The 25834-nt window shown below is 47.4% G+C and overlaps 1 protein-coding gene across 1 annotated transcript in view; it reads right to left on the bottom strand.

The window, feature by feature from the left end:
• LOC132769774 (probable cation-transporting ATPase 13A4) overlaps window positions 1-25834 on the bottom strand; it is a 72525-nt gene that overhangs the window by 20158 nt on the left and 26533 nt on the right. Inside the window, exons 11-20 of the mRNA XM_067466291.1 lie at window positions 25033-25190; window positions 22978-23166; window positions 20229-20290; window positions 19196-19349; window positions 14005-14091; window positions 11104-11263; window positions 8783-8894; window positions 8307-8431; window positions 5466-5626; window positions 5108-5206 (exon numbers count right to left, since the gene is read on the bottom strand). Of these exons, the coding sequence (XP_067322392.1) occupies window positions 5108-5206; window positions 5466-5626; window positions 8307-8431; window positions 8783-8894; window positions 11104-11263; window positions 14005-14091; window positions 19196-19349; window positions 20229-20290; window positions 22978-23166; window positions 25033-25190 (1307 nt within the window). The remainder of the gene's footprint in view (window positions 1-5107; window positions 5207-5465; window positions 5627-8306; window positions 8432-8782; window positions 8895-11103; window positions 11264-14004; window positions 14092-19195; window positions 19350-20228; window positions 20291-22977; window positions 23167-25032; window positions 25191-25834) is intronic.

Below are 25834 nucleotides of genomic sequence, written 5' to 3' on the forward strand. Positions count from 1 at the left end.
CAGTGGAACTCTCTGCCCCGGAGTGTGGTGGAGGCTCCTTCTTTGGAAGCTTTTAAGCAGAGGCTGGATGGCCATCTGTCAGGTGTGATTTGAATGCAATATTCCTGCTTCTTGGCAGAATGGGGTTGGACTGGATGGCCCTTCAGGTCTTTTCCAACTCTAGAATTCTATTATTCTACTGTGAGAGCTGTTCAGCAGTGGAACTCTCTGCCCCGGAGTGTGGTGGAGGCTCCTTCTTTGGAAGCTTTTCAACAGAGGCTGGATGGCCATCTGTCAGTGGAGATTTGAATGCAATATTCCTGCTTCTTGGCAGAATGGGGTTGGACTGGATGATGGCCCAGGAGGTCTCTTCCAACTCTTTGATTCTATGATTCTATGATGATTATGATGATGATTATTATTATTATTAGATATACACAACAAGATGAGTCCACAGCAGACAAGATCACTCTGCTGGCTGTTGAATTGGATCACACGTCGGACCCTTCCCAAGTGTCTAGGACTGTGTGATGTATGTATTTACTTATTTATTTATTTGCTTTACTTCTATACCGCCTTTCTCAGCCAAAAAAGGCGACTCAAGGCGGTTTACATAGTAAAGGTTAACACAACAATATCAAAAAGCAGTTAAAACACATTATACAAGACATATCAAATCATAGAATCATAGAATCAAAGAGTTGGAAGAGACCTCCTGGGCCATCATCCAGTCCAACCCCATTCTGCCAAGAAGCAGGCATATTGCATTCAAATCACCCCTGACAGATGGCCATCCAGCCTCTGCTTAAAAGCTTCCAAAGAAGGAGCCTTCACCACACTCCAGGGCAGAGAGTTCCACTGCTGAACGGCTCTCACAGTCAGGAAGTTCTTCCTCGTGTTCAGATGGAATCTCCTCTCTTGTAGTTTGAAGCCATTGCTCCCTTGCGTCCTAGTCTCCAAGGAAGCAGAAAACAAGCTTGCTCCCTCCTCCTCCCTGTGGCTTCCTCTCACATATTTATCCATGGCCCTCATCATATCTCCTCTCAGCCTTCTCTTCTTCAGGCTAAACATGCCCAGATCCCTAAGCCGCTCCTCATAGGGCTTGTTCTCCAGACCCTTGATCATTTGAGTTGTCCTCCTCTGGACACATTCCAGCTTGTCAATATCTCTCTTGAATTGTGGTGCCCAGAATTGGACACAATATTCCAGGTGTGGTCTAACCAAAGCAGAATAGAGGGGTAGCATTACTTCCTTAGATCTAGACACTAGGCTCCTCTTGATGCAGGCCAAAATCCCATTGGCTTTTTTTGCCACCACATCACATTCCTGGCTCATGTTTAACTTGTTGTCCACGAGGACTCCAAGATCTTTTTCACACGTACTGCTCTCGAGCCAGGCATTGTCCCCCATTCTGTATCTTTGCATTTCATTTTTTCTGCCAAAGTGGAGTATCTTGCATTTGTCACTGTTGAACTTCATTTTGTTAGTTTTGGCCCATCTCTCATTTTGTTAGTTTTGGCCCAAATCAAGCAATCAATTAACATAGACGTGCGCCTCAGCAAACAAATCAGAATCATAATCCGCAATCATGATCCTTTATACCAATTCCTGTGTTCGATTGTACCATCTTACTGTGTTTCATTGCACTATTTAGCCAAACGCTTGATCGTAAAGCCAAGTCTTGACCTTCCTACGAAATGCCAGCAGTGAGGGGGCCTGTCTGATGTCCACAGGTAGGGCGTTCCACAGCCGGAGGGCCACCACCGAGAAGGCCCTGTCTCTCGTCCCCCACCAACTGCGCCTGCGATGCGGGCAGGACCGAGAGCAGGGCCTCCCCAGACGATCTTAATGTCTAATAATAATTATTATTATTATTTGAAAGGCAACAGGATGAGTCCACGGCAAACAAGACCATTCTCTTGGTCTTGTTTGCTGTGGACTCATCTTGTTGGGCTTCAAATAATAATTATTTATTATAATTACTAGCTGTACCCGCCACGCATTTCTGTGGCCAACCTTTCCTCTTTCTCTCCTTCTTTTCCCCCTTCCTTCGCTCCCTCTTTCCTTCCTTCCTTCCTTCCTTCCTTCCTTCCTTCCTTCCTTCCTGTCTTTCCTTCTCTTCTTCCTTCTCTATCTCTTTCCTTCTTTCCCCCTTTTTCTTTCTCTTCTGCTGTCTCTCTTTTCTTCCTTCTCTCTTTCTTTCCCTCCCTCTTTCTCTACATCTTCCCCCTTCCTTTGCTCCCACTTTCCTTCTTTCCCCTTTCCTTCCTTCCTTTCTTCCTTCCTTCTCTAATTTTCCTTCCTTCCCCCCCAGACGATCTTAATGTCCTAGCCAGTTCATAGGAGGAGATGCGTTCGGACAGGTAAGTTGGGCCAGAACCGTTTAGGGCTTTATAGGCTAAAGCCAGCACCTTGAATTGTGCCCGGTAGCAGATTGGCAGCCAGTGGAGCTGGCGCAACAGAGGAGTGGTGTGCTCCCTGAGCTGCCGAACGTTGGACCATTTGAAGCTTCCGAGCAGTCTTCAAGGGCGACCCCATGTAGAGAGCGTTGCAGTAGTGTAAGCGGGATGTAACCAGAGCGTGGACTACCGTGGCCAAGTCAGACTTCCCAAGGTACGGGCGCAGCTGGTGCATGAGTTTTAACTGTGCAAATGCTCCCCTGGTCACCACCGAAACCTGGGGTTCCAGGCTCAGCGATGAGTCCAGGATCACACCCAGACTGCGAACCTGCGTCTTCAGGGGGAGTGCGGCCCCATCCAACACAGGCTGTAACCCTATACCCTGTTCGGCCTTGCGACTGACCAGGAGTACCTCTGTCTTGTCTGGATTCAATTTCAATTTGTTCGCTCTCATCCCGACCGTTTCAGCAGCCAGGCACCGGTTCAGGACCTGGACAGCCTCCTTAGTAGCAGGTGGGAAGGAGTGACAGAGTTGGACATCATCTGCGTACGGATGACACCGTACCCCGAAACTCCGGATGATCCCACCCAGTGGCTTCATTTAGATGTTGAACAACATGGGAGACAGTATAGAGCCCTGAGGAACCCCACAAGACAACGGTTGTGGGGTTGAACAGGTGTCTCCCAATAACACCTTCTGAGACCGTATCAGTGAATAATGTATCAGTGAATAATGCGTGCAGATCCCAGTAAGGTGGCCTTCTGCAGCTGGCAGGTAGTCATTTTGTCAATCAAATAATTGTGCAAATTATAAAAGTTGTAACAGGACCTACATTTGAACAACAACACCCTTTCGTTGTGGGGATGGAAGTAGGGGAGGATTTTTTCAGGTGACACACCTGGAGACTACAGGCAACACACAATGTGCTGGATGGGGTTACACTCCCCCTGAAGACACAGGTTCACAGCTTGGGAGTGATCCTGGACTCGCCGCTGAGCCTGGAACCCCAGGTCTCGGCGGTGGCCGGGAGAGCTTTTGCGCAATTAAAACTTGTGCACCAGTTGCGCCCGTACCTTGGGAAGTCTGATCTGGCCACGGTGGTCCACGCTCTTGTTACATCCCGGATAGACTACTGCAACGCGCTCTACGTGGGGTTGCCCTTGAAGACTGTTCGGAAACTCCAACTAGTCCAGCGTGCGGCAGCCAGATTGCTCACCGGAGCGACATACAGGGAGCATACCACCCCCCCCCCCCCATTGTGCCAGCTCCACTGGCTGCCGGTTCAGTTCCGAGCACAATTCAAGGTGCTGGTCTTAACCTACAAAACCCTATACGGTTCTGGTCCAGTGTATCTGTCCAAACGTATCTCCCTTTACGTCCCACCTCGGAGTTTGAGATCATCTGGGGAGGCCCTGCTCTCAACCCCACCACTCTCACAAGTGAGGCTGGTGGGGATGAGAAGCAGGGCCTTCTCAGTGGTGGCCCCCCACCTGTGGAACTCACTCCCGGGGGAAATCAGAACAGCACCAACCCTCCTCTCCTTCAGGAGGAGGGTGAAGACATGGCTGTGGAACCAGGCCTTTGGGCAACCAGGCAATTAGATAGAATCATAGAATCATAGAATCAAAGAGTTGGAAGAGACCTCATGGGCCATCCAGTCCAACCCCCTGCCAAGAAGCAGGAATATTGCATTCAAAATCACCCCCGACAGATGGCCATCCAGCCTCTGCTTAAAAGCTTCCAAAGAGGGAGCCTCCACCACACTCCGGGGCAGAGAGTTCCACTACTGAACGGCTCTCACAGTCAGGAAGTTCTTCCTCATGTTCAGATGGAATTCCCTCTCTTGTAGTTTGAAGCCATTGTCCCATTGCGTCCTAGTCTCCAAGGAAGCAGAAAACAAGCTTGCTCCCTCCTCCCTGTGGCTTCCTCTCACATATTTATACATGGCTCTCATCATATCTCCTCTCAGCCTTCTCTTCTTCAGGCTAAACATGCCCAGTTCCCCAAGCCGCTCCTCATAGGGCTTGTTCTCCAGACCCTTGATCATTTTAGTCGCCCTCCTCTGGACACATTCCAGCTTGTCAATATCTCTCTTGAACTGTGGCGCCCAGAATTGGACACAATATTCCAGATGTGGTCTAACTAAAGCAGAATAGAGCATGGGGAGCATGACTTCCCTAGATCTAGACACTATGCTCCTAGACACTAAGACAACCAAATAAGACAATCAGATATGTAAGATCAGCAGGATTGTCAAAATGGAACCAAAATCAGATCTTTGAGTTAATGTACACTGATGGGTAGGAGGAAGATCTAGGTTTGCATTGTTTTACTGATTTTATCATTTTATTGATTTTATTGGATAATGCTGAATTGTGGGAATTTGTACTGTTGTACTTTTGTGATGATTGTTTTGTGTGGCAGGCGTCTGAGTGCGCCTTGCAGCTGTAAGCCGCCCTGGGTCCCCTTCGGGGTGAGAAGGGCGGGGTACAAGAACCCCAAATAAATAAATAAATAAATAAATAAATAATGTGTTTGACACACAGTTTGGAAAGCTCTGCACCAAGAGGTCCCTGCTACCTGGCCAAGGTAATGAAAATGGTGGCCAGGCTGCAAGAAAAGTCTTCAGGCCTGAACAGGTTTGCATTAGGAGATGTAGTCTTGCTGTTGGAAGGATATCTCCAGCCCGTTCCTCAGCATCTCCTTTGAAGGCTTCCCCACAACTCACCCCCGGAAGCAGGTGGCCGAAGTGCTGCCCAATGGCCTCGTAGCTCCTCCCACTCAGGCAGAAATGGTGTTGTCCTCCTCCAAACTTCACACAACTCTCCTGCAACAGAGAAAGAGGAAATGGGGAGATCGTCCAATTTGGGGAGCTGCCTCTGGGACTTCTGAGGGCTTGAAGGGAAGGGGGTCTTCTGTAAAGTAGCCCGTGCTACAGTTCAACAAGGCAGATTTGGGGTAAAGGGAGAATCCCAGCCTTGCCAAGTTGGAAGAGGCCCCCAGAGGCCATCCAGCCCAACCCCCTTTTGCCACGAAGGAAGACACCGTCCAAACGTCCTTCAGCAACAATGCTCTGCTGTGCTCACCTCTGCTCCTCCGAAGGCGTCCGCTTTGCTCTCCCCCAAAGGGCTCCAGGTGATGGACGGTTGACCATCTGAAGCATCTGCCTCAACGAGGACCACCTGGCTTCCCGGTGGGATCATCCCTGCATCCTTGGCGACCGTGATGGCCGTCTGGATGTTGTCCCCTAGAATGCCAAGATGGTGTGGTTACAATGAGGTGTACACACTCACAGAATCCTAGAGTTGGAAGGGAGCCAAGACCACCCAGACCCACCTCCTTCTGACAATACACCAACAAAGCACTCCCAAGAAGAAGGCCGTGCAATCTGCTTCTGCCTCAGCATCCGGTGAAGTCTCTGGAGGGTTTTATGCAGAGGCTGGATGGCCATCTGTTGGAAAGGCTTTGTTTATGTGTGGGTGGCTCTTGGGGTCTCTCCCAACTCAAGGATTCTATGAGACTCCATTGGTCTCCCAGGCAAGACCAGATTCCGTGATCAAACAGCTCTGACCATCTGGAAATTCCTCCTAATGTTTCATGGATTGAGATACTAGACGGCCATTCAGAATGGTGGGAGTTGAAGTCCAAAACATTTGGAGGGCCAAAGTTTGCCCCCTGCCTGTACTAGCCTCCCCTTGATGCAGCCAAGCATTGTGTTGGCTTCTTTAGCATCAAGTTTAGACTCTGGGAGTAAGAGGAACCGTCTTCCATAACCACCTTAGATATGCAGATGATACCACTTTGATGGCCGAAAGCAAGGAGGAGCTGAGGAGCCTTCTAACCAAGGTGAAAGAAGAAAGGGCAAAAGCTGGGCTACAGTAAAACATCAAAGAAACTAAGATTATGGCAACCAGACTGATTGATAACTGGCAAATAGAGAGAGAAAACATAGAGGCTTTGTATTTTTAGGTGCAAAGATTACTGCAGATGCAGACTGCAGCCGGGAAACCAGGAGATGTTTCCTTCTTGGGAGGAGAGCAAGGACCAATCTCAATAAAATAGTGAAGAATAGAGACATCACACTGGCAGCGAAGATCCAGTAACTTATGGATGTGAGAGCTGGACCATAGAATCATAGAATCATAGAATCAAAGAGTTGGAAGAGACCTCCTGGGCCATCCAGTCCAACCCCATTCTGCCAAGAAGCAGGAATGTTACATTCAAATCACCCCTGACAGATGGCCATCCAGCCTGTTTAAAAGCTTCCAAAGAAGGAGCCTCCACCACACTCCGGAGCAGAGAGTTCCACTGCTGAACGTCTCTCACAGTCAGGAAGTTCTTCCTCATGTTCAGATGGAATCTCCTTCCTTGTAGTTTGAAGCCATTGCTCCATTACTTCCTATTCTCCAGGGAAGCAGAAAACAAGCTTGCTCCCTCCTCCTCCCTGTGGCTTCCTCTCACATATTTATACATGGCTATCATGTCTCCTCTCAGCCTTCTCTTCTTCAGGCTAAACATGCCCAACTCCTTAAGCCGCTCCTCATGGGGCTTGTTCTCGAGACCCTTGATCATTTGAGTCACCCTCCTCTGGACACATTCCAACTTAGAGTCAATATCTCTCTTGAATTGTGGTGCCCAGAATTGGACACAATATTCCAGGCGTGGTCTAACCAAAGCAGAATAGAAGGGTAGCATGACTTCCCTAGATCTAGACACTAGGCTCCTCTTGATGCAGGCCAAAATCCCATTGGCTTTTTTTGCCGCCACATCACATTGTTGGCTCATGTTTAATTTGTTGTCCACGAGGACTCCAAGATCTTTTTCACACGTACTGCTCTCGAGCCAGGCCTCATCGTCCCCCATTCTGTATCTTTGCATTTTGTTTTTCCTGCCTAAGTGGAGTATCTTGCATTTGTCCCTGTTGAACTTCATTTTGTTAGTTTTGGCCCATCTTTCTAATCTGTCAAGATCATTTTGAATCCTGCTCCTGTCCTCTGGAGTCTTGGCTCTCCCTCCCAATTTGGTGTCATCTGTAAACTTGATGATCCTGCCTTCTAGCTCTTCATCTAAGTCGTTAATAAAGATGTTGAACAGGACCGGGCCCAGGACAGAACCCTGCTGATGGCACTCCACTCATCACTTCTTTCCAGGATGAAGAGGAAGAAGCCTTGGTGAGAATCACCCTATGGGTTTGTCCATTTAACCAATTCCAGATCCACCTCACCGTAATTTTGCCTCGCCCACATTGGACTAGTTTCCTTGCCAGAAGGTCATGGGGGACCTTGTCAAAGAATGCCTTCCTGAAATCCAGGTACACTACATCCACGGATTCCCCGCATAAGGAAGGAAGTGAAGGAATAGAGACGCTCTTTCCTTTTTTTCCTTTTTTTCCCTCATTCACCAAGGAAGAAACAGTCACCCCTGAGAAATGGACCCATATTGACTCATGCATCGTATTTGAACCTTTTCAAAGTTTGTTTACACTTTGGCTCCCAAACTATGCTGACCGCACGAGGTCAATACTCATTCTATTGTTGGAGGCTTTCACAGCCGGAATCGCTGGGGTGTCGTGTGGTTTCCGGGCTGAATGGGCAATGCGTTCTAGCAGCATTTTCTCCTGGCATTTCGCCAGCATCTGTGGCTGGATCCTCTGAAGATGCCAGCCAGAGATGCAGGTGAAACGTCAGGAGAAAATGCTGCTATGCAGCCGTGAACCGCACAACACCCCAGACTATGTTCGTTTGTTTATTCGTTTGCTTCTGCATTCCCACCTTCCTCCTTGTACACAATCCAAAGCAGCAAAGAAAAGTGGGATGCACAAAGTACAAAGGGCTTAATTTGCAGTTTACATGTAAACACAGAGTTATAGTGTGAAATAGAATTAAAAGCCAACGTAAAAGGATAAAGGCACGGTGCCAAAGTCCCACCTGTGACCATGACGGTCCGGATGTGGGCGTCCCTCAGCTCCTCCAGGACAGGCCTGGTCTCGCCCTTCAGCCGGTTCTCCATGACCAGGAGGCCCAGGAAGGTCAAGCCGGACTCAGCCGCTTCCCTGGACGGAAGGAAGAGGTGACACGTCCGCACAGGTGTGGTGGCCCTTGGCTCTCCCGAAGGCACTGCCCGGCTTTGCTCTCCTCCCAAAAGGGCCTCACCCCCAGAAAGCAGAGCAACAGCCATGGAGGTCTCCACCGTGCCATCCCCAGCACCTACTCTTTCCAAGTTTGGACTAAAACCCAGACAAAGCCTCTGCCCTACTGGCCAAGACTGCATCCTTGGTCCACATGGAGAGACAGGGGGTGGACATCGCTCTCTCCAGCCATGACCCTTCATCCCACGTGGACACCTTTAGCTTCAAAACTATGTCATCCAGACAAGGTTCTCAGAGGAAATAAATCCATTTTACCTGTTTAGGGAATCTGTTCCCATTCCTTCCGGGAGGCTCTTGTGTGCAAGTCCAATGACCCTGAAACCTCGAGAGGTGTGGAGCTGGAGTTCACTGGTGAAACTGGGAGGCACTGGAGGGAGAGAAGGCAAAGATGTTCAAGCAAAGAGAAGAGAAGGCTCAGATGTTCAAGCAAAGCTTGGATGCACTTTCCCTATGTTTTAATTTATTGTATTATCTATATAAATAAAAATGTCATATTCGTTTGTGGGATTAACATAACTCAAAATCCACTGGGTGAATTGACACCAAACTTGGACACAAGACTCCTAACAGGCCAACGAGTGACCATCACTCATAAAAACACTGAAAAACACTGTGGAAGAGGCTTAAAAAGTCAAAAAATATAAAAAATATGTTACAACACATTACAACGCATTACAACACATTACAACACATATATACACATAGACACATATATACACACACACAAAACACATATGCACAGTCTGGGCCACAGCAACGCATGGCAGGGGATAGCTAGTTGTTATTATTATTATTATTACTATTATTATTATTATTATTATTATTTGAAACACAAGATGAATCCACGGCAAACAAGACCATTCTCTTGGTCTTGTTTGCTGTGGACTCATCTTACTGTGGACTCATCTTCCAACTCTTTGATTCTATGATTCTATGAAACATGAGTCCATGGAGAACAGTTGAAAACAAGGCCCAAATCCCATACTCAGGAAGCTAGAAGCGTGCTGCTAAAAGCCAAAGTTAATCTACAGAAGTTTGCGTGGAAAAAGCTACGTTGAACTGACAACCCCTGCTTGTCAGCTACAAGGCTAAATACGCTTTGCAGACATGAACGCATTGCGTTGACCTTTGGCCTCCTTGGCTTCTCGCTTGCTAGCCAAGCGAGTGCTTCTCCGGAGCCTGAATTGCAGACCATCTTGTCTGCTCATTAATTCATTACCTTCAAGGCTCTGCAACCCCTTATCTTTGTCCAGCTGGACCGGATCACTGTGGGAATGCAAAGACATCTCTACCTGGCCGTGTTGGATTTCACTCTCGTTATCAGTCTCACTAAAATTCCTTTCCCCTGGGAATTTACTTGCTGATTCTCCTTCAGCAACCCCACCATCAGCCCTGTCTGAAGCATGTACAGAAATCTGTAACCCATCAGCCTCCTCATCATCCTGTAGGAATTCTGGCTCAGAAGGCCCACAGAACTCAGCTTCAGACTCAGAGTCAAGCTGGGCCACAACACTCGCCCAACAACACACAGTACTCACATCAACACAATCACCATAAACAGCTTGCATTCTCTGATGAATCTTCTTTGGGGTGACACCTCCTGCTGTCAAGAATGTACTGAGTGCACATTGCTTAAGTCACATTGACCGACCGTATGCACACGGTTCCATACTTCGCACTTTAACAACACAACCATTCAATGCTAAGGCTTCCCACCAAAATGAAACTGTAGAGGAGAGTCCACTGAACAAGCCAGTACCTGCTGCATACATTGCTTCAGTCGCATTGACCGACCATATGCACAGGGTTCCATACTTCACACTTTAACAACACAACCGTTCAATGCTAAGGCTTCTCGCCAATATGGAACTGTAGAGGAGAGTCCACTGAACAAGCCAGTACCTGCTGCATACGTTGCTTCAGTCGCATTGACTGACCGTACGCACAGGGATCCATACTTCACACTTTAACAACACAACTGTTCAATGCTAAGGCTTCCCGCCAAAATGGAACTGTAGAGGAGAGTCTACTGAACAAGCCAGTACCTGCCGCATACGTTGCTTAAGTCACATTGACCGACCATATGCACACGGTTCCATACTTCACACTTTAACAACACAACCGTTTAATGCTAAGGCTTCTCGCCAATATGGAACTGTAGAGGAGAGTCTACTGAACAACCCAGTACCTGCCGCATATGTTGCTTAAGTTGCATTGACCGACTGTATGCATAGGGTTCCATACTTCACACTTTAACAACAAAACCATTCAATGCTAAGGCTTCTCGCCAATATGGAACTATAGAGGAGAGTCTACTGAACAAGCTAGTCCCTCCCGCATACCAGTACTGCCATCTATAAGGAGTTACGAAGGTGGAGGCATTACTTTTCATTCAACCCTCATATATGTGATGCTTCTCCGTTGTCTGTGGAACTAATACAGCTATCATAAAACCAGTGGCGAAGGTGCCTGGTGCACTCTGTCCCGCTGGAAATGGATTAAAGAAGATGCTAAAGTTCAAAACAACATTGATGAGAGTAGGAGAGGAAAGCCCTCCAAAAGCCCTGGCCGGTTACCTGTCTCTGGCCGGCAGAAGAGGGCCACCTTCTCAGGAGCCCCCTTCGTGAAGACGTGCCTCTGCCCGCTGGGGTCCTGCGCCACGACGGACATCCGCTGCAGGGCTGAAGAGAAGGGGAATTGGCGTAAGACGGCCAGGCCTCCTCCGCCGGGAACAACCTGGGGGCAGAGAGGCGGAGGAGCTGGGCACCGGCCGGAGGTCCAAAGGGTCAGTGCGGACAGAGAGGGGGGTGGCATTTCTGCAGGACGAGGGGTGGACTTCAATAGAGTCATAGAATCCTAGAATACAAGAGTTGGAAGAGACCTCCTGGGCCACCCAGTCCAACCCCATTCTGCCAAGAAGCAGGAATATTGCATTCAAAGCACCCCTGACAGATGGCCATCCAGCCTCATAGAATCCTAGAGTTGGAAGAGACCTCCTGGGCCATCATCCAGTCCAACCCCATTCTGCCAAGAAGCAGGAATATTGCATTCAAAGCACCCCTGACAGATGGCCATCCAGCCTCTGTTTCAAAGCTTCCCAAGAAGGAGCCTCCACCACACTCTGGGGCAGAGAGTTCCACTGCTGAACGGCTCTCACAGTCAGGAGTTCTTCCACATGTTCAGGTGGAATCTCCTTTCTTGTAGTTTGAAGCCATGGCTCCATTGCGTCCTAGTCTCCAGGGAAGCAGAAAACAAGCTTGCTCCCTCCTCCTCCCTGTGGCTTCCTCTCACATATTTATACATGGCTATCATATCTCCTCTCAGCCTTCTCTTCTTCTTCTCAGGAATATTGCATTCAAATCACCCCTGACAGATGGCCAGCCAGCCTCTGTTTAAAAGTCTCCAAAGAAGGAGCCTCCACCACACTCCAGGGCAGAGAGTTCCACTGCTGAATGGCTCTCACAGTCAGGAAGTTCTTCCTCATGTTCAGGTGGAATCTCCTCTCTTGTAGTTTGAAGCCATTCCTCCATTGCGTCCTAGTCTCCAGGGAAGCAGAAAGCACGCTCCCTCCCTCCTCCTCCCTGTGGCTTCCTCTCACATATTTATACATGGCTATCATATCTCCTCTCAGCCTTCTCTTCTTCAGGCTAAACATGCCCAGCTCCTTAAGCCGCTCCTCATAGGGCTTGTTCTCCAGACCTTTGAACATTTTAGTCGCCTTCCTCTAGACATATTCCAGCTTAGAGTCAATATCTCTCTTGAATTGTGGTGCCCAGAATTGGACACAATATTCCAGGTGTGGTCTAACCAAAGCGGAATAGAGCATGGGGAGCAGGACTTCCCTAGATCTAGACACTAGGCTCCTCTTGATGCCTGAGGCCAAAATCCCATTGGCTTTTTTTGCCGCCACATCACATTCCTGGCTCAGGTTTAACTTGTTCCCCACGAGGACTCCAAGATCTTTTTCACACGTACTGCTCTCGAGCCAGGCATTGTCCCCCATTTTGTATCTTTGCATTTCGTTTTTCCTGCCAAAGTGGAGTTTCTTGCATTTCTCCCTGTTGAACTTCATTTTGTGAGTTTTGGCCCATCATCTCTCTCATCTGTCAAGATCCCTTTGAGTCCTGCTCCCGTCCTCTGGAGTCTTGGCTCTCCCTCCCAATTTGGTGTCGTCTGCAAACTTGATGATCCTGCCTTCTAGCCCTTCACCTAAGTCATGCCTTCACCTACAATCAAAGAGTATTCTGAACTCCACTAAAGATTGAATTGAACCAATCTTGGGACACAGAACTCCCATGACCAACAGGAAATACAGGAAGGGCTTGGTGGGCATTGACCTTGAGTTTTGGAGTTGTAGTTCACCTACAATCGAGAGAGCACTGTGGAGTCAAACAATGATGGATCTGGACCAAACTTGGCATGAATTCTCAATATGCCCAAATGTGAACACTGATGGAGTTTGGGGAAAACAGACCTTGACATTTGGAAGTTTTAGTTCCTGGGATTTATAGTTCACCTACAATGAAAGAGCATTCTGATCCCCACCAATGATAGAATTAGGCCAAACTTCCCACACAGAACCCCCATGACCATCAGAAAATACTATGTTCTTGTGGGTCTTTTCAGGCTATAGGGCCATGTTCTAGAGGCATTCTCTCCTGACGTTTCTCCTGCATCTATGGCAAGCATCCTCAGAGGTAATGAGGTCTGTTGGAAGTAGGACAATGGGTTTATATATCTGTGGAATGGCTGGGGTGGGGCAAAGAGCTCTTCTCTGCTGGAGCTAGGTGTGAATTTTTTCAACTGACCACCTACATTAGCATTTGAAGACCTGGCTGAGCCTGGGAAAATCTTTTGTTGAGAGGTGTTAAAATGTGCCTGGTTGTTTCCTCTCTGCTGTTTTGCTGTTGTAATTTTAGAGTTTTTTAATTTCAACAGAAAGGAAGAGACCATGAAAATGAACAAAATCTGGCTACCAGTATTTAAAAAATTCTAAAATTACAACAGCAAAACAACAGAGAGGAAACAACCAGGCACATCTTAACACCTCTCAACAAAAGATTTTCCCAGGCTCAGCCAGGCCTTCAAATGCTAATGAAGGTGGTCAGTTGAAACATTCACACCTAGCTCCAGCAGAGAAGAGCTCTTTGCCCCACCCCAGATATATAAACCCATTTTCCTACTTCCAACAGACCTCACTACCTCTGAGGATGCTTGCCACAGATGCAGGCGAAACATCAGGAGAGAATGCCTCTAGAACATGGCCATATAGCCCAAAAAAACCCACAAGAACCTAGTGATTCCAGCCATGAAAGCCTTCAACAATACAGAAAATACTATGTTTTTGGATGGTCTTTGGCAACCCCTCTGAAACCCCCTCGTGACCTCCCCAGGGGTCCCGACCCCCAGGTTGGGAACCACTGCTCTACAGTGTAGAATAGATGTACCCTGAGTTTGAGAGTGACACCTGAGCTTACCTGTTCAGCCTTGGCTCCTGGTCTGACCACCAACACCTGTGTAGATTCTCCATCGTCCCCATCGTTGCTGCTGGAATCTTCTATTTCCTGTGGGTTTAAATGGGAAAACAGGATTCCTCTCACCTGCACACATTTCAAAGGAAAACTGTCCTGCAGGTGGCTAGCAATAAAATGGTGGGTGCCACCTGCGTACCAAAGGACAGGAGATAGCAAACACCTGATGGTTCGAATTATGTGGGTTCACTACATTGGCATAACTATGCTGGCTTGTGCAGGAAATGAGGCTCCTAGGCAGAAATATGGAGCTTAGAGCTGGAAAACCTTGACTGCCTGTCATCACCGCGGCTCTACAAGGAAGGACCTCCTTCAAAAGTCCATCTATTATTGTTCTGGGACAGCTGCACCAGGAGCTCCAACTTATCTTGCTATTTGTTGATTGCTGCATGCATTTTTAAGTTCTATGCCTTTGCAGTCAGATGGCTTTCCTTACTTTGCAGTTATTGGGTCAATTGCTTGTCAATTATTATTAGGTTCCCTAGTCCCGCCCCCTTTTTGGGCTTTGGAGGGAAGTGAGCCATTTTGTTAGTTAGTCTCAGCCAGGTTAGCCAATGTATAGGATGTGTGTAACTTCCCCTGTACAAAGGCTTCAATCTTTAAGAATCTCCAGGGAAAGGATGCCAGGGAAGCATTCCCACAGCCTTAAGCAATCCAGGGGAGAACAGCTTTAAGAACTCCAGGAAAACAGCCTTAAAGACTAAAGAACTCCAGCTGGAGAACATCCACTGCCTTGCTGGTAGGTCCACTCGGCGTCCGAGAAGTGGTTTGGCCCGGTAGCGGAGCACGCATCAGCGAGGGTTGGATTTTAGTCAGCCTGGGAGAAGTTAAAAAGGGGAATTTTCCTTTAAAGAAAAGTTATTGAAGATAGTGCCTGTCCCCTGTGGACAAGATTGAGAGAACCAATACTTTATCAAGAAAGCTTTGTAGTTCCTGTTTGATTTCATTAATAAAAGACTTTGTTGTATTTCTCAAGCCATCTGACGATTCTTTTGTAGAGGAAGCCCCTGAGAACCTTTCCTTGGGCCCCCTGGCTTCCCGCTGGGCAAAGGTTACACATCCTATTTTAAAGCCAACCAGATACAGGCCCAGCGGCGACAGTACAATTATTGTCCCATCCTATTTAATAAGACCCCCATAACTAGGGAGCCCATACCTGCATTTTCACTAATCTGTGGCTGGGGAAAAAACAATTCTCTAGAAATCTGCTGGTGATTCTATGGTATGTTTCCCCTGGAGATTACCACAAAGTGACCTTGAAGGACCTAGCAAACTGTAGAGAAGACACCTCTAGGAAATTGCATGGTCTTCAACTTGGGTGCCATCTACACCGACCATTTAATGCAGATCATACCTAGGTCTGGAAGTTGGGTAATGTTATAGCGTTTGGTTGTATCTGCAGTTTCAGATTGTCAGGGTGCATTCAGTGGGGAGAGATCTAGAGTTCATAAAGTGGTTAGAGATGTTGATATAAGGAGCAACCACACCAAAGGCTTAGGGAAAGAAACTAAAGTATATTGTAGGAAAGCCTTGGCATGTTTATGTCATGTATCATATTCTGCAGTTGTTGGTGGTTGGTGGTGACAGGCCTAGCAGTTGGTGATGGAAGGGTTAATGTAAGTCTTAGTTCTAAAGGGTTGAGTAATCTGTAAGTAAGAGTTCAAGGGTGAAAGCAATTAAGGGGGAAGTATGCAAGAGATGGGTTGCAGTTGGGTGTCTCTGGATATAAGGAGCGAGCCTTGGGACTGATCTTTGGGAGAAAAGTATTTGTGTTATCTTGGTGGTAGATGCTGCTGCTTTTCCCCCAGGTTTGTGAATAAAGTTTATTGCACTAGCCATAGGCCATGACATCAATAACATACAACCTTTATAAACACATTCCAATATAAACCAAAATAAACCAAAATCCATTCAAAATTTAAAAAACTAGATCATTAAAATTTTGCTGGCAGAAACCTAACAGTAGTATGTGTCCTCCTTAACCTTCTCCCTTTCCCTATCTGGACTCCAACGAGAATTTTGCTACTCTGTCTCTGATCTTTTGGGCTGCAATTGCAAATGTGGCTACTTTTAGTGTTATATTTTTGTCATAATCTGCTAACAAGTCACCGATCACGGCCGATTCTTGCCATGCTGCCCTTTCTTCAAGGAGTGTTCCCAGGAGATTTTTTCTGGGGTCATTATACAGAGGGCAGTGTAATAGATAGTGTGTTAGATCTTCTTTATCCCCAGAGCCACAAATGCAAAGCCTTTGGGCATGGGGGATCCCTTTGTATCTCCCTTCTAGCCAGTTTGAGGGCATTGTTTGGAAGCGCAGAGCTGTAAAGGCTTTCCTCAACGCTGGTGACGGAGATCTTGAAGATATTGTTGGCAGTATTGGTCACTCTTTAGTCTGGGATACCATGTAGAAAAACCTTGCTTTTTACTAATCTCCAAATTGCCAGCTGCATCCATCTCAAAGATTTTATCACTAATCTGCTTCTTGTCCATCTGCATTAGAGTTGTTATTGACCCATCAAAATACTGATGGAGCAAGGCTAGCCAGGATTGCACCCATCCTCCCCGTTTATACTGCTCCCTCAAGCATTGCTTTGCTATGCTCACCTCCTCCATTCCTAGCAATCTCTTCCCATACGAGATGATGAGTTTATGCATTCTGGCCTTAAGTGAGGGAAGATCTAATTCCAGTCTTAACAGGGCAGCTGGGGTCCCAGGGGGAAGGGCTAGAAGAGCTCTTGCGAACTTGTTCTGAATACGTTCAACCTGTTCTGTATTACCTTGCCCCCAAATTTCCGCTCCGTATAACATTTGGGGTAAAATTTTAGCGGCAAAAATCTTTACTGTGGGACAAACCAGGGAACCTCCCTTTGTTTTTCCAAAGGCTAGGATTGACTTCGCTGACCTCCAGGCAGATAATTTGGCTGCCTCTATGTGGTTCTTCCAGTTTCCATTATGTGAGAAGTGTAAGCCCAAGTATTTAAAGCTATCACACTGCTCTATTGAGTGACCACCTAATTTCCAAGTGTGTCTTTGCTTCCTTTTGGAAAATACCATCACCTTGGTTTTTGAGTGATTGATTGACAGCTTCTCTTGTTTTCCCAGGTTTGTGGATTTTCGGTATCCTGACTCTTGGAACCCTGGAACCTTGACACCTCTCTGGACTGGCTTTTGACTACGATATAGACTCTTAGAATGATAGAATCAAAGAGTTGGAAGAGACCTCCTGGGCCATCCTGTCCAACCCCATTCTGGTAAGAAGCAGGAATATTGCATTCAAATCACCCCTGACAGATGGCCATCCAGCCTCTGTTTACACACTTCCAAAGAAAGAGCTTCCACCACACTCCGGGGCAGAGAGTTCCACTGCTGAACAGCTCTCACAGTCAGGAAGTTCTTCCTCATGTTCAGATGGAATCTTGATCCCTGGACTTGCTCATTGAACTCTCGGCATTTGTGCACTGGACTGGACCTTTTGACTATGGTGTTATCTTGAACTTGCATCAGCGTTCGCTGTCAGTTTTGTTTTATATTCTGTGGCTGAGTGCTATCTTTATGTTTTATGTATTGGACTATTAAAACAACCAGAAAGTAAGTGCTGCTTTAATATAATTGTTTAACACAAACTGGGAGTTTGTTTGGTTCATCTCTGCCTGAATAAGGCAGAGCCCTGCCATCATGACAGTTTGCTCCTTCAATCAAGATCTCTATCTGCTGCATGAACTCTTCTAGGTTATGCGCCCAGATTGTTTTAAGAGATCTGTGAAAAGATGGCGGTCAATGAAAGCATCAAGCCAAGTGTAGAGGCATGGAGATGCCTTGGAGCATGAAGTTGACCCTTCCCAAACTGAATGAGAAGCTTGATTCAAAATGGGTATTCCAAATGAGCTTGAATTGGGCATCTTTGAGGCTGTTTGGTGAATGTAAAGAGGACAGACCGATTGCAGAAATTCCCACATGGGATTCTGAGAGCCCGATGCATCACAGCTTATTGATGGGATTTACAGGTATGTCTGGAATAAAACAACTGCAAGACCAATGCTCTCCTAACGTGAGAAAGTGCATAAGAAATCAGATGCCAGCTGACATCTCTTATATGAGCAATCTTCAGCCTTCCCTCCTGGTGTTCTGGACTACTGGCTGTTAGGAATTGTGGGAATTGGAGTCGAAAGCACCTGGAGGGAGGGCCAATGTTTGCTTATGTCTCTGCTAGAGCAATTCATTTCTGCAACTGCAAACCAGGCAAGGGTAAAACATTGGCCCTCCCTCCAGGTGCTTTCGACTCCAATTCCCACAATTCCTAACAGCCAGTAGTCCAGAACACCAGGAGGGAGGGCTGAAGATTGCTCATATAAGAGATGTTAGTTGGCATCTGATTTCTTATGCATTTTCTCGTGTTAGGGGAGCACTGGTCTTGCAGTTGTTTTATTCCAGACATACCTGTAAATCCCATCAGTAAGCTGTGATGCATACCATGTGGGAATTTCTGCAGTCGGTCTGTCTTCTTTACATTCACCGAACAGCCCCAAAGATGCCCAATTCGAGCTCATTTGGAATACCCATTTTATTTATTTATTTATTTATTTACTTTATTTATTTACTTTATTTATATACCGCTTTTCTCAGCCCTCAGGCGACTCAAGCTTCTCATTCAGTTTGGGAAGAGTCAACTTCGTGCTCCAAGGCATCTCCATGCCTCTACACTTGGCTTGATGCTTCCATTGACTGTCATCTTTTCACAGATCTCTTAAAACAATCTGGGCCCATAACCTGAAAGAGTTCATGCAGCAGATAGAGATCTTGATTTAAGGAGCAAACTGTCACGATGCCAGGGCTCTGCCTTATTCAGGCAGAGATGAACCAAACAAACTCCCAGTTTGTGTCAAACAATTGAATTAAAGCAGCACTTACTTTCTGGTTGTTTTAATAGTCCAGAACACAAAACATAAAGATAGCACTCAGCCACAGAATATAAAACAAAACTGACAGGAAACGCTGTTGCAAGTTCAAGATAACACCATAGTCAAAAGGTACAGTCCAGTGCACAAATGCCGAGAGTTCGGTGAGCAAGTCCAGGGATCAAGATTCCATCTGAACATGAGGAAGAACTTCCTGATGTAGGTAAAAGATGAAGCATTACCCATTGAGTAGCCTGGAACATCTTGAGGTCCAAGGGGTCCCCCTGGATCTTCCCGTCAAGGACCACCAAGGAATGGCATGTGGCCATGGCTGCAAAGGCCGGGCCCCACGGCAGCGGAGAGGCGGAGGAGGAGAAGCGGTGGGCACTCTGGAAGCTGGAGGGGGAGAGAGCACATCAGACAACAGGTGTGGTGGTGTCAGGAGTCAGTTTCTGACGGCATGAAGGCATCACAAATTCCCTCCGTAACATTCTGACTGAATCATCCTGGCTAACTCAATTCTCTCTCTGTGACATTTTGAAGCCAGCTGAGGGCGCTGGAAACCTTGTATTGGAACTTGTGAAGCAACAAGTTCTAATAAGGAAACTGAGGAGAGAGGGGAGATGGGCAGGAAAGGTGTATAAAAGGAAGTGGTGGTGGGGAAAAGTCAGTAGTGTCATTCTTTGCTGCAGAGATACAAGACATATATCCATTTCACAGCAGAACCGGCCTGTGAGTAGTTATTTAATATTGCTATATAGATCCTACAGTCTTACACATGTAATCCCAACTTCCAGTTTAATACAGGTAGAACATACACCATCACAACCCACTGTTGAGCAGTTGACCAGATGAGCCTGCACACCCCTTTTAAGCCATGCAACCAGCTCAACATCGGGGCAGACATCACAAATTCCCTCCGTGAAGTCCTGACTGAATCATCCTGGCTGACTCAATTCCCTCTCTGTGACATTTTGAAGCCAGCTGAGGGTGCTGGAAACCTTGTATTGGAATTTGTAAAGCAACAAGTTCTAATAAGGAAACGGAGAAGAGAGGGGAGATGGGCAGGAAAGGTGTATAAAAGGAAGTGGTGGTGGGAAAAAGTCAGTAGTGTCATTCTTTGCTGCAGAGATACAAGCAATATATCCATTTCAAAGCAAAACCGGCTTGTGAGTGGTTATTTAATATTGCTATATAGATCCTACAGTCTGATAGGTGCATGCACACAAAGGAACGGGTGGGGAACCGGAGGCAGATGGACAGAAAGACACATACCTCTTTCCTTCGGCCAGGACAGCCCCCCAGAGGTCCAGCCCATCCTCGGTCAGTGTGCCGGTCTATTTGCACCACGTGCAGGAACATCAAAGGGTGCCACGGGAAGGAAGACGAAGGAAAAAAGGTATAATAGAGAAACATATTAAATTTTCCCTTCATGCAATACTAATTTACTAATAGGATAAATTAGATGTTTTGATGTATCATGTCATAATTAAAATTAGATAAAGGACTTAAAACAAATACATCGATATTATAATGTTGAAGGCTTTCATGGTCAGAATCACTGGGTTGCTGTGAGTTTTTCAGGCTGTATGGCCATGTTCCAGTAGCATTCTCTTCTAACGTTTCGCCTGCATCTGTGGCAAGCATCTTCAGGGGTTCTGTTGCTAATGACTTTATCATGATTTTATATTATCTTTATTGTTTTATTGTATTCTTATGCTTTGATGTTGACTGTAAACTGCCCTGAGTCGCCTGCAATTGGACTTCAATTGTGGGAATTGAAGTCCAAAACACCTGGGGGGAAAACCAAAGTTTGCCCATGCCTGAGCTAGAGATTCCTGGGGGAAACATTTTCATCAAATCTGTAAAGTGCAGACATTCTTCCCACAAATTGGGAAGCATGTCTGCATTGCATTCCCATGGCAGCCTTCTCCAGACTCAGGACTCAAGGTGGCTCAATCTGGATGACACATCACTTCAGAGAGCTGGTATATTTGCCTTCAAGTCAACTTGGTCAACATCTAGGAGGCCTCTGAAGACCACCCGATGCCCCAGATTAAGCAGATCATCCCTGCTATATCTCATGAAGCCATTTAAGCCACAGCTATTTGCCTTCAAGTCAACTTGGCCAACATCTGTGAAGCCTCTGAAGACCACCCGATGCCCCAGATTAAGCCAGATCATCCCTGCTATATCCCATGAAGCCATTCAAGCCACAGCTATTTGTCTTCAAGTCAACTTGGCCAACATCTGGGAGGCCTTTGAAGACCACCCGATGCCCCAGATTAAGCCAGATCATCCCTGTTATATCCCATGAAGCCATTCAAGCCACAGCTATTTGCCTTCAAGTCAACTTGGCCAACATCTGGGAGGCCTCTGAAGACCACCCGATGCCCCAGATTAAGCCAGATCATCCCTGCTATATCCCATGAAGCCATTCAAGCCACAGCTATTTGCCTTCAAGTCAACTTGGCCAACATCTGGGAGGCCTCTGAAGACCACCCGATGCCCCAGATTAAGCAGATCATCCCTGCTATATCCCATGAAGCCATTCAAGCCATAGCTATTTGTCTTCAAGTCAACTTGGCCAACATCTGGGAGGCCTCTGAAGACCACCCGATGCCCCAGATTAAGCAGATCATCCCTGTTATATCCCATGAAGCCATTCAAGCCACAGCTATTTGTCTTCAAGTCAACTTGGCCAACATCTGGGAGGCCTCTGAAGACCACCAGATGCCCCAGATTAAGCCAGATCATCCCTGCTATATCCCATGAAGCCATTCAAGCCACAGCTATTTGTCTTCAAGTCAACTTGGCCAACATCTGGGAGGCCTCTGAAGACCACCAGATGCCCCAGATTAAGCCAGATCATCCCTGCTATATCCCATGAAGCCATTCAAGCCACAGCTATCTGCCTTCCAGTCAACTTGGCCAACATCTGTGAAGCCTCTGAAGACCACCCGATGCCCCAGATTAAGCCAGATCATCCCTGCTATATCCCATGAAGCCATTCAAGCCACAGCTATCTGCCTTCCAGTCAACTTGGCCAACATCTGTGAAGCCTCTGAAGACCACCCGATGCCCCAGATTAAGCCAGATCATCCCTGCTATATCCCATGAAGCCATTCAAGCCACAGCTATCTGCCTTCCAGTCAACTTGGCCAACATCTGTGAAGCCTCTGAAGACCACCCGATGCCCCAGATTAAGCCAGATCATCTGTGTTATATCCCATGAAGCCATTCAAGCCACAGCTATTTGCCTTCAAGTCAACTTGGCCAACATCTGGGAGGCCTCTGAAGACCACCTGATGCCCCAGATTAAGCCAGATCATCCCTGCAATATCCCATGAAGCCATTCAAGCCACAGCTATTTGCCTTCAAGTCAACTTGGCCAACATCTGGGAGGCCTCTGAAGACCACCCGATGCCCCAGATTAAGCCAGATCATCCCTGCTATATCCCATGAAGCCATTCAAGCCACAGCTATTTGTCTTCAAGTCAACTTGGCCAACATCTGGGAGGCCTCTGAAGACCACCAGATGCCCCAGATTAAGCCAGATCACCCCTGCTATATCCCATGAAGCCATTCAAGCCACAGCTATTTGTCTTCAAGTCAACTTGGCCAACATCTGGGAGGCCTCTGAAGACCACCAGATGCCCCAGATTAAGCCAGATCACCCCTGCTATATCCCATGAAGCCATTCAAGCCACAGCTATTTGTCTTCAAGTCAACTTGGCCAACATCTGGGAGGCCTCTGAAGACCACCAGATGCCCCAGATTAAGCCAGATCATCCCTGCTATATCCCATGAAGCCATTCAAGCCACAGCTATTTGTCTTCAAGTCAACTTGGCCAACATCTGTGAAGCCTCCAAAGACCACCCGATGCCCCAGATTAAGCCAGATCATCCCTGCTATATCCCATGAAGCCATTCAAGCCACAGCTATTTGCCTTCAAGTCAACTTGGCCAACATCTGGGAGGCCTCTGAAGACCACCTGGCCCCTTGGAAGGCATGGGCACCTACTTTGTCAAAGCAGATGAGGTTGATCTGTCCACAGACGTTGATCCTCTGAGGGCTGATGCAGAAGATGCCTCTCTTCTTGAGACGCCGCTGGGCGTAAATGATGCCAGTGGTCAAGGCGGCCGGGAGGGCAGGGGGCACCGCGATGGTGATCACGTCCAGGGCCTTCTTGATCACCTCCCCAGCCTCTTCCTGCACAGGGGGAGGGAGGGTGTCAGGAGGAAGAGGAAGGAAGAGAGGGAGGAAAAGGAGAAGGAGAGAGAAAAGGGGAAGAAAGAAGAAGAGAGGAGGAAGAGAAGAGACAGAGGACGAGGTGAGGAGGAAAGTGGATGAAGAGGAGGAGGAAGGGAGAAGGCGAGAGAAGGAGAGGTAGAAGAAGAGAGGAGGAAGGGGAAGAGGAGGAAAGGGAGAAATAGAAGGAAGAAGAGAGGAGAAAGAGACAAAAAGAGATGAAGACGTGGAAGGGGGAGAGTGGATGGAGAGGAGGGGGAAAGAAGAAGGCGAGGGGAGGAGAGAGAAGAAGAGAGAGGAAAAAGAAGAGGAAGAAAGGGAGAAATAGAAGGAAGAAGAGAGGAGAAAGAGACAGAAAGAGATGAAGAAGTGGAGGGGGGAGAGTGGATGGAGAAGAGGACGAAAGAAGGCGAGAGGAAGACAAGGAGAAGAAGATAGGAAGGGGAAGGGGAAGAAAGGGAGAAATAGAAGGAAGAAGAGAGGAAAAAGAGACAGAAAGAGATAAAGTGGAGGGGGAGAGTGGATGGAGAGGAGGAGAAAAGAAGGCGAGAGGAGGAGAGGGAGAAGAAGAGAGGAAGAAGAAGGGGAAGAGGAAGAACGGGAGAAATAGAAGGAAGAAGAGAGGAGAAAGAGACAGAAAGAGATTAAGTGGAAGGGGGAAAGTGGATGGAGAGGAGGAGGAAAGAAGAAGACGAGAGGAGGAGAGGGAGAAGAAGAGAGGAAGAAGAGGAAGAAAGGGAGAAATAGAAGGAAGAAGAGCGATGGAAGCAGAAGAGAGAAAAAAGAGACAGAAAGAGATGTGGAAGAGGAGGAGGAGAGTGGATGGAGAGGAGGAGGAAAGAAGAAGACGAGAGGAGGAGAGGGAGAAGAAGAGAGGAAGAAGAAGGGGAAGAAAGGGAGAAAGAGAAGGAAGAAGAGCGATGGAAGCAGAAGAGAGGAGAAAGAGACAGAAAAGACATGAAGAGGAGGAGGAGGAGGAGAGTGGATGGTGAGGAGGAGGAAAGAAGAAGTCGAGAGGAGGACAGGGAGAAGAAGAGGGGAAGAAGAAGGGGAAGAGGAAGAAAGGGAGAAATAGAAGGAAGAAGAGCGATGGAAGCAGAAGAGAGGATAAATAGACATAAAGAGATGAAGAAGTGGAGGGGAGAGAGTGGATGGAGAGGAGGAGGAAAGAAGAAGTCGAGAGGAGGACAGGGAGAAGAAGAGGGGAAGAAGAAGGGGAAGAGGAAGAAAGGGAGAAATAGAAGGAAGAAGAGCGATGGAAGCAGAAGAGAGGATAAATAGACATAAAGAGATGAAGAAGTGGAGGGGAGAGAGTGGATGGAGAGGAGGAAAGAAGGCGAGAGGAGGAGAGGGAGAAGAAGAGAGAAAGAAGAAGGGGAAGAAAGGGAGAAATAGAAGGAAGAAGAGAGGAGAAAGAGACAGAAGGAGATGAAGAAGTGGAGGGGGAGAGTGGATGGAGAGGAGGAGGAAAGAAGAAGGCGGGAGGAGGAGAGAAAAAGAGAGGAAGAAAGGGAGAAATAGAAGGAAGAAGAGCGATGGAAGCAGAGGAGAGGAGAAAGAGACAGAAAAGAGATGAAGAAGTGGAGGAGGAGAGTGGATGGTGAGGAGGAGGAAAGAAGAAGGTGAGAGGAGAGGAAGGAAAAGAGAGGAAGAAGAGGAAAGAAGGAAACAGAAACAAGGAGGACAATGCAGGAAGACGAAGGGAAGAAGGAAGGAGAAGAGGAGAGGGGAAACAAGAAGAGATGAAGAAGGGGAAGAGAGGAGTAGAGGAAGAAAAGGGTGGGAGAGGTGGAGTGGCCCCCTCCCAGCTGCCTTCCGGCCACTCACCCCACTGAGGACGAAGACGCAGACGGCATAGACCATGCCAATGGCTGCCACTCCAATGAGGCACATGAGGAAGCGGAGGGCGTCTCTGTAGAGGCGGAAGTTGAGGGGCTTTGGGTAGAGGATGGACCGCACCAAGTCCCCCTTTGCTGTGTTGAAACCTGGAGAGGAACAACAACACAACAAACAAGATGATGGCAATGGGTGACAAAGGTAGACAAGAAACATCTGGGACTGAGAGTTGAGCCCAAAGCCATGGAGATGGGAGGAAGAAGGACAGGGTGGTGGAAGAGCCTGAGCTTGAGTTCTGGCCCAGGAGCATCAAGAGGAGGCCCCTTAGAGTTGGGAGGGAAGAGGAGGAAGAAAAAAATTGCACAATAGGAGGAAGACAAAAAGGAAATGAGGAAGAAGGAGGGAGGGAGAGAAGGAAAAAAGAAGAGGAGAAAGACAAAACAGAGGAAGGAAGAGAAGAGGAAATGGGAGGGGGCGAGAAGAAAGGATTGACAGTGTTCCCTGCAGACCCCCGTGAAGTGCGGCTCCTGTCCCATTTGAGCCCCACTCTTTCCCCAAAGACCTAGACTTATTTCTATTTTAATGTTTCTATATTTGTATATTTTAAATTGTATTGGAATGCTTTTAACGCAAGTCGTGTTGGGTCTCCTTATGGGGGAAAAAGGTGGGATATAAATAAATAGAGGAAGGAGAAAGGGAGGAGGAGGAGGAGGAGGAGGAAGGAGAAGGAGGAGAAGGAGGAGGAGAAGGAGGAGAAGGAAAAGGAGAGGAGGAGGAGAGGAGGAGGAAGGAG

Source organism: Anolis sagrei, chromosome 3 (assembly GCF_037176765.1).
Source record: "Anolis sagrei isolate rAnoSag1 chromosome 3, rAnoSag1.mat, whole genome shotgun sequence".
Classification (NCBI taxonomy): Eukaryota; Metazoa; Chordata; class Lepidosauria; order Squamata; family Dactyloidae; genus Anolis; species Anolis sagrei.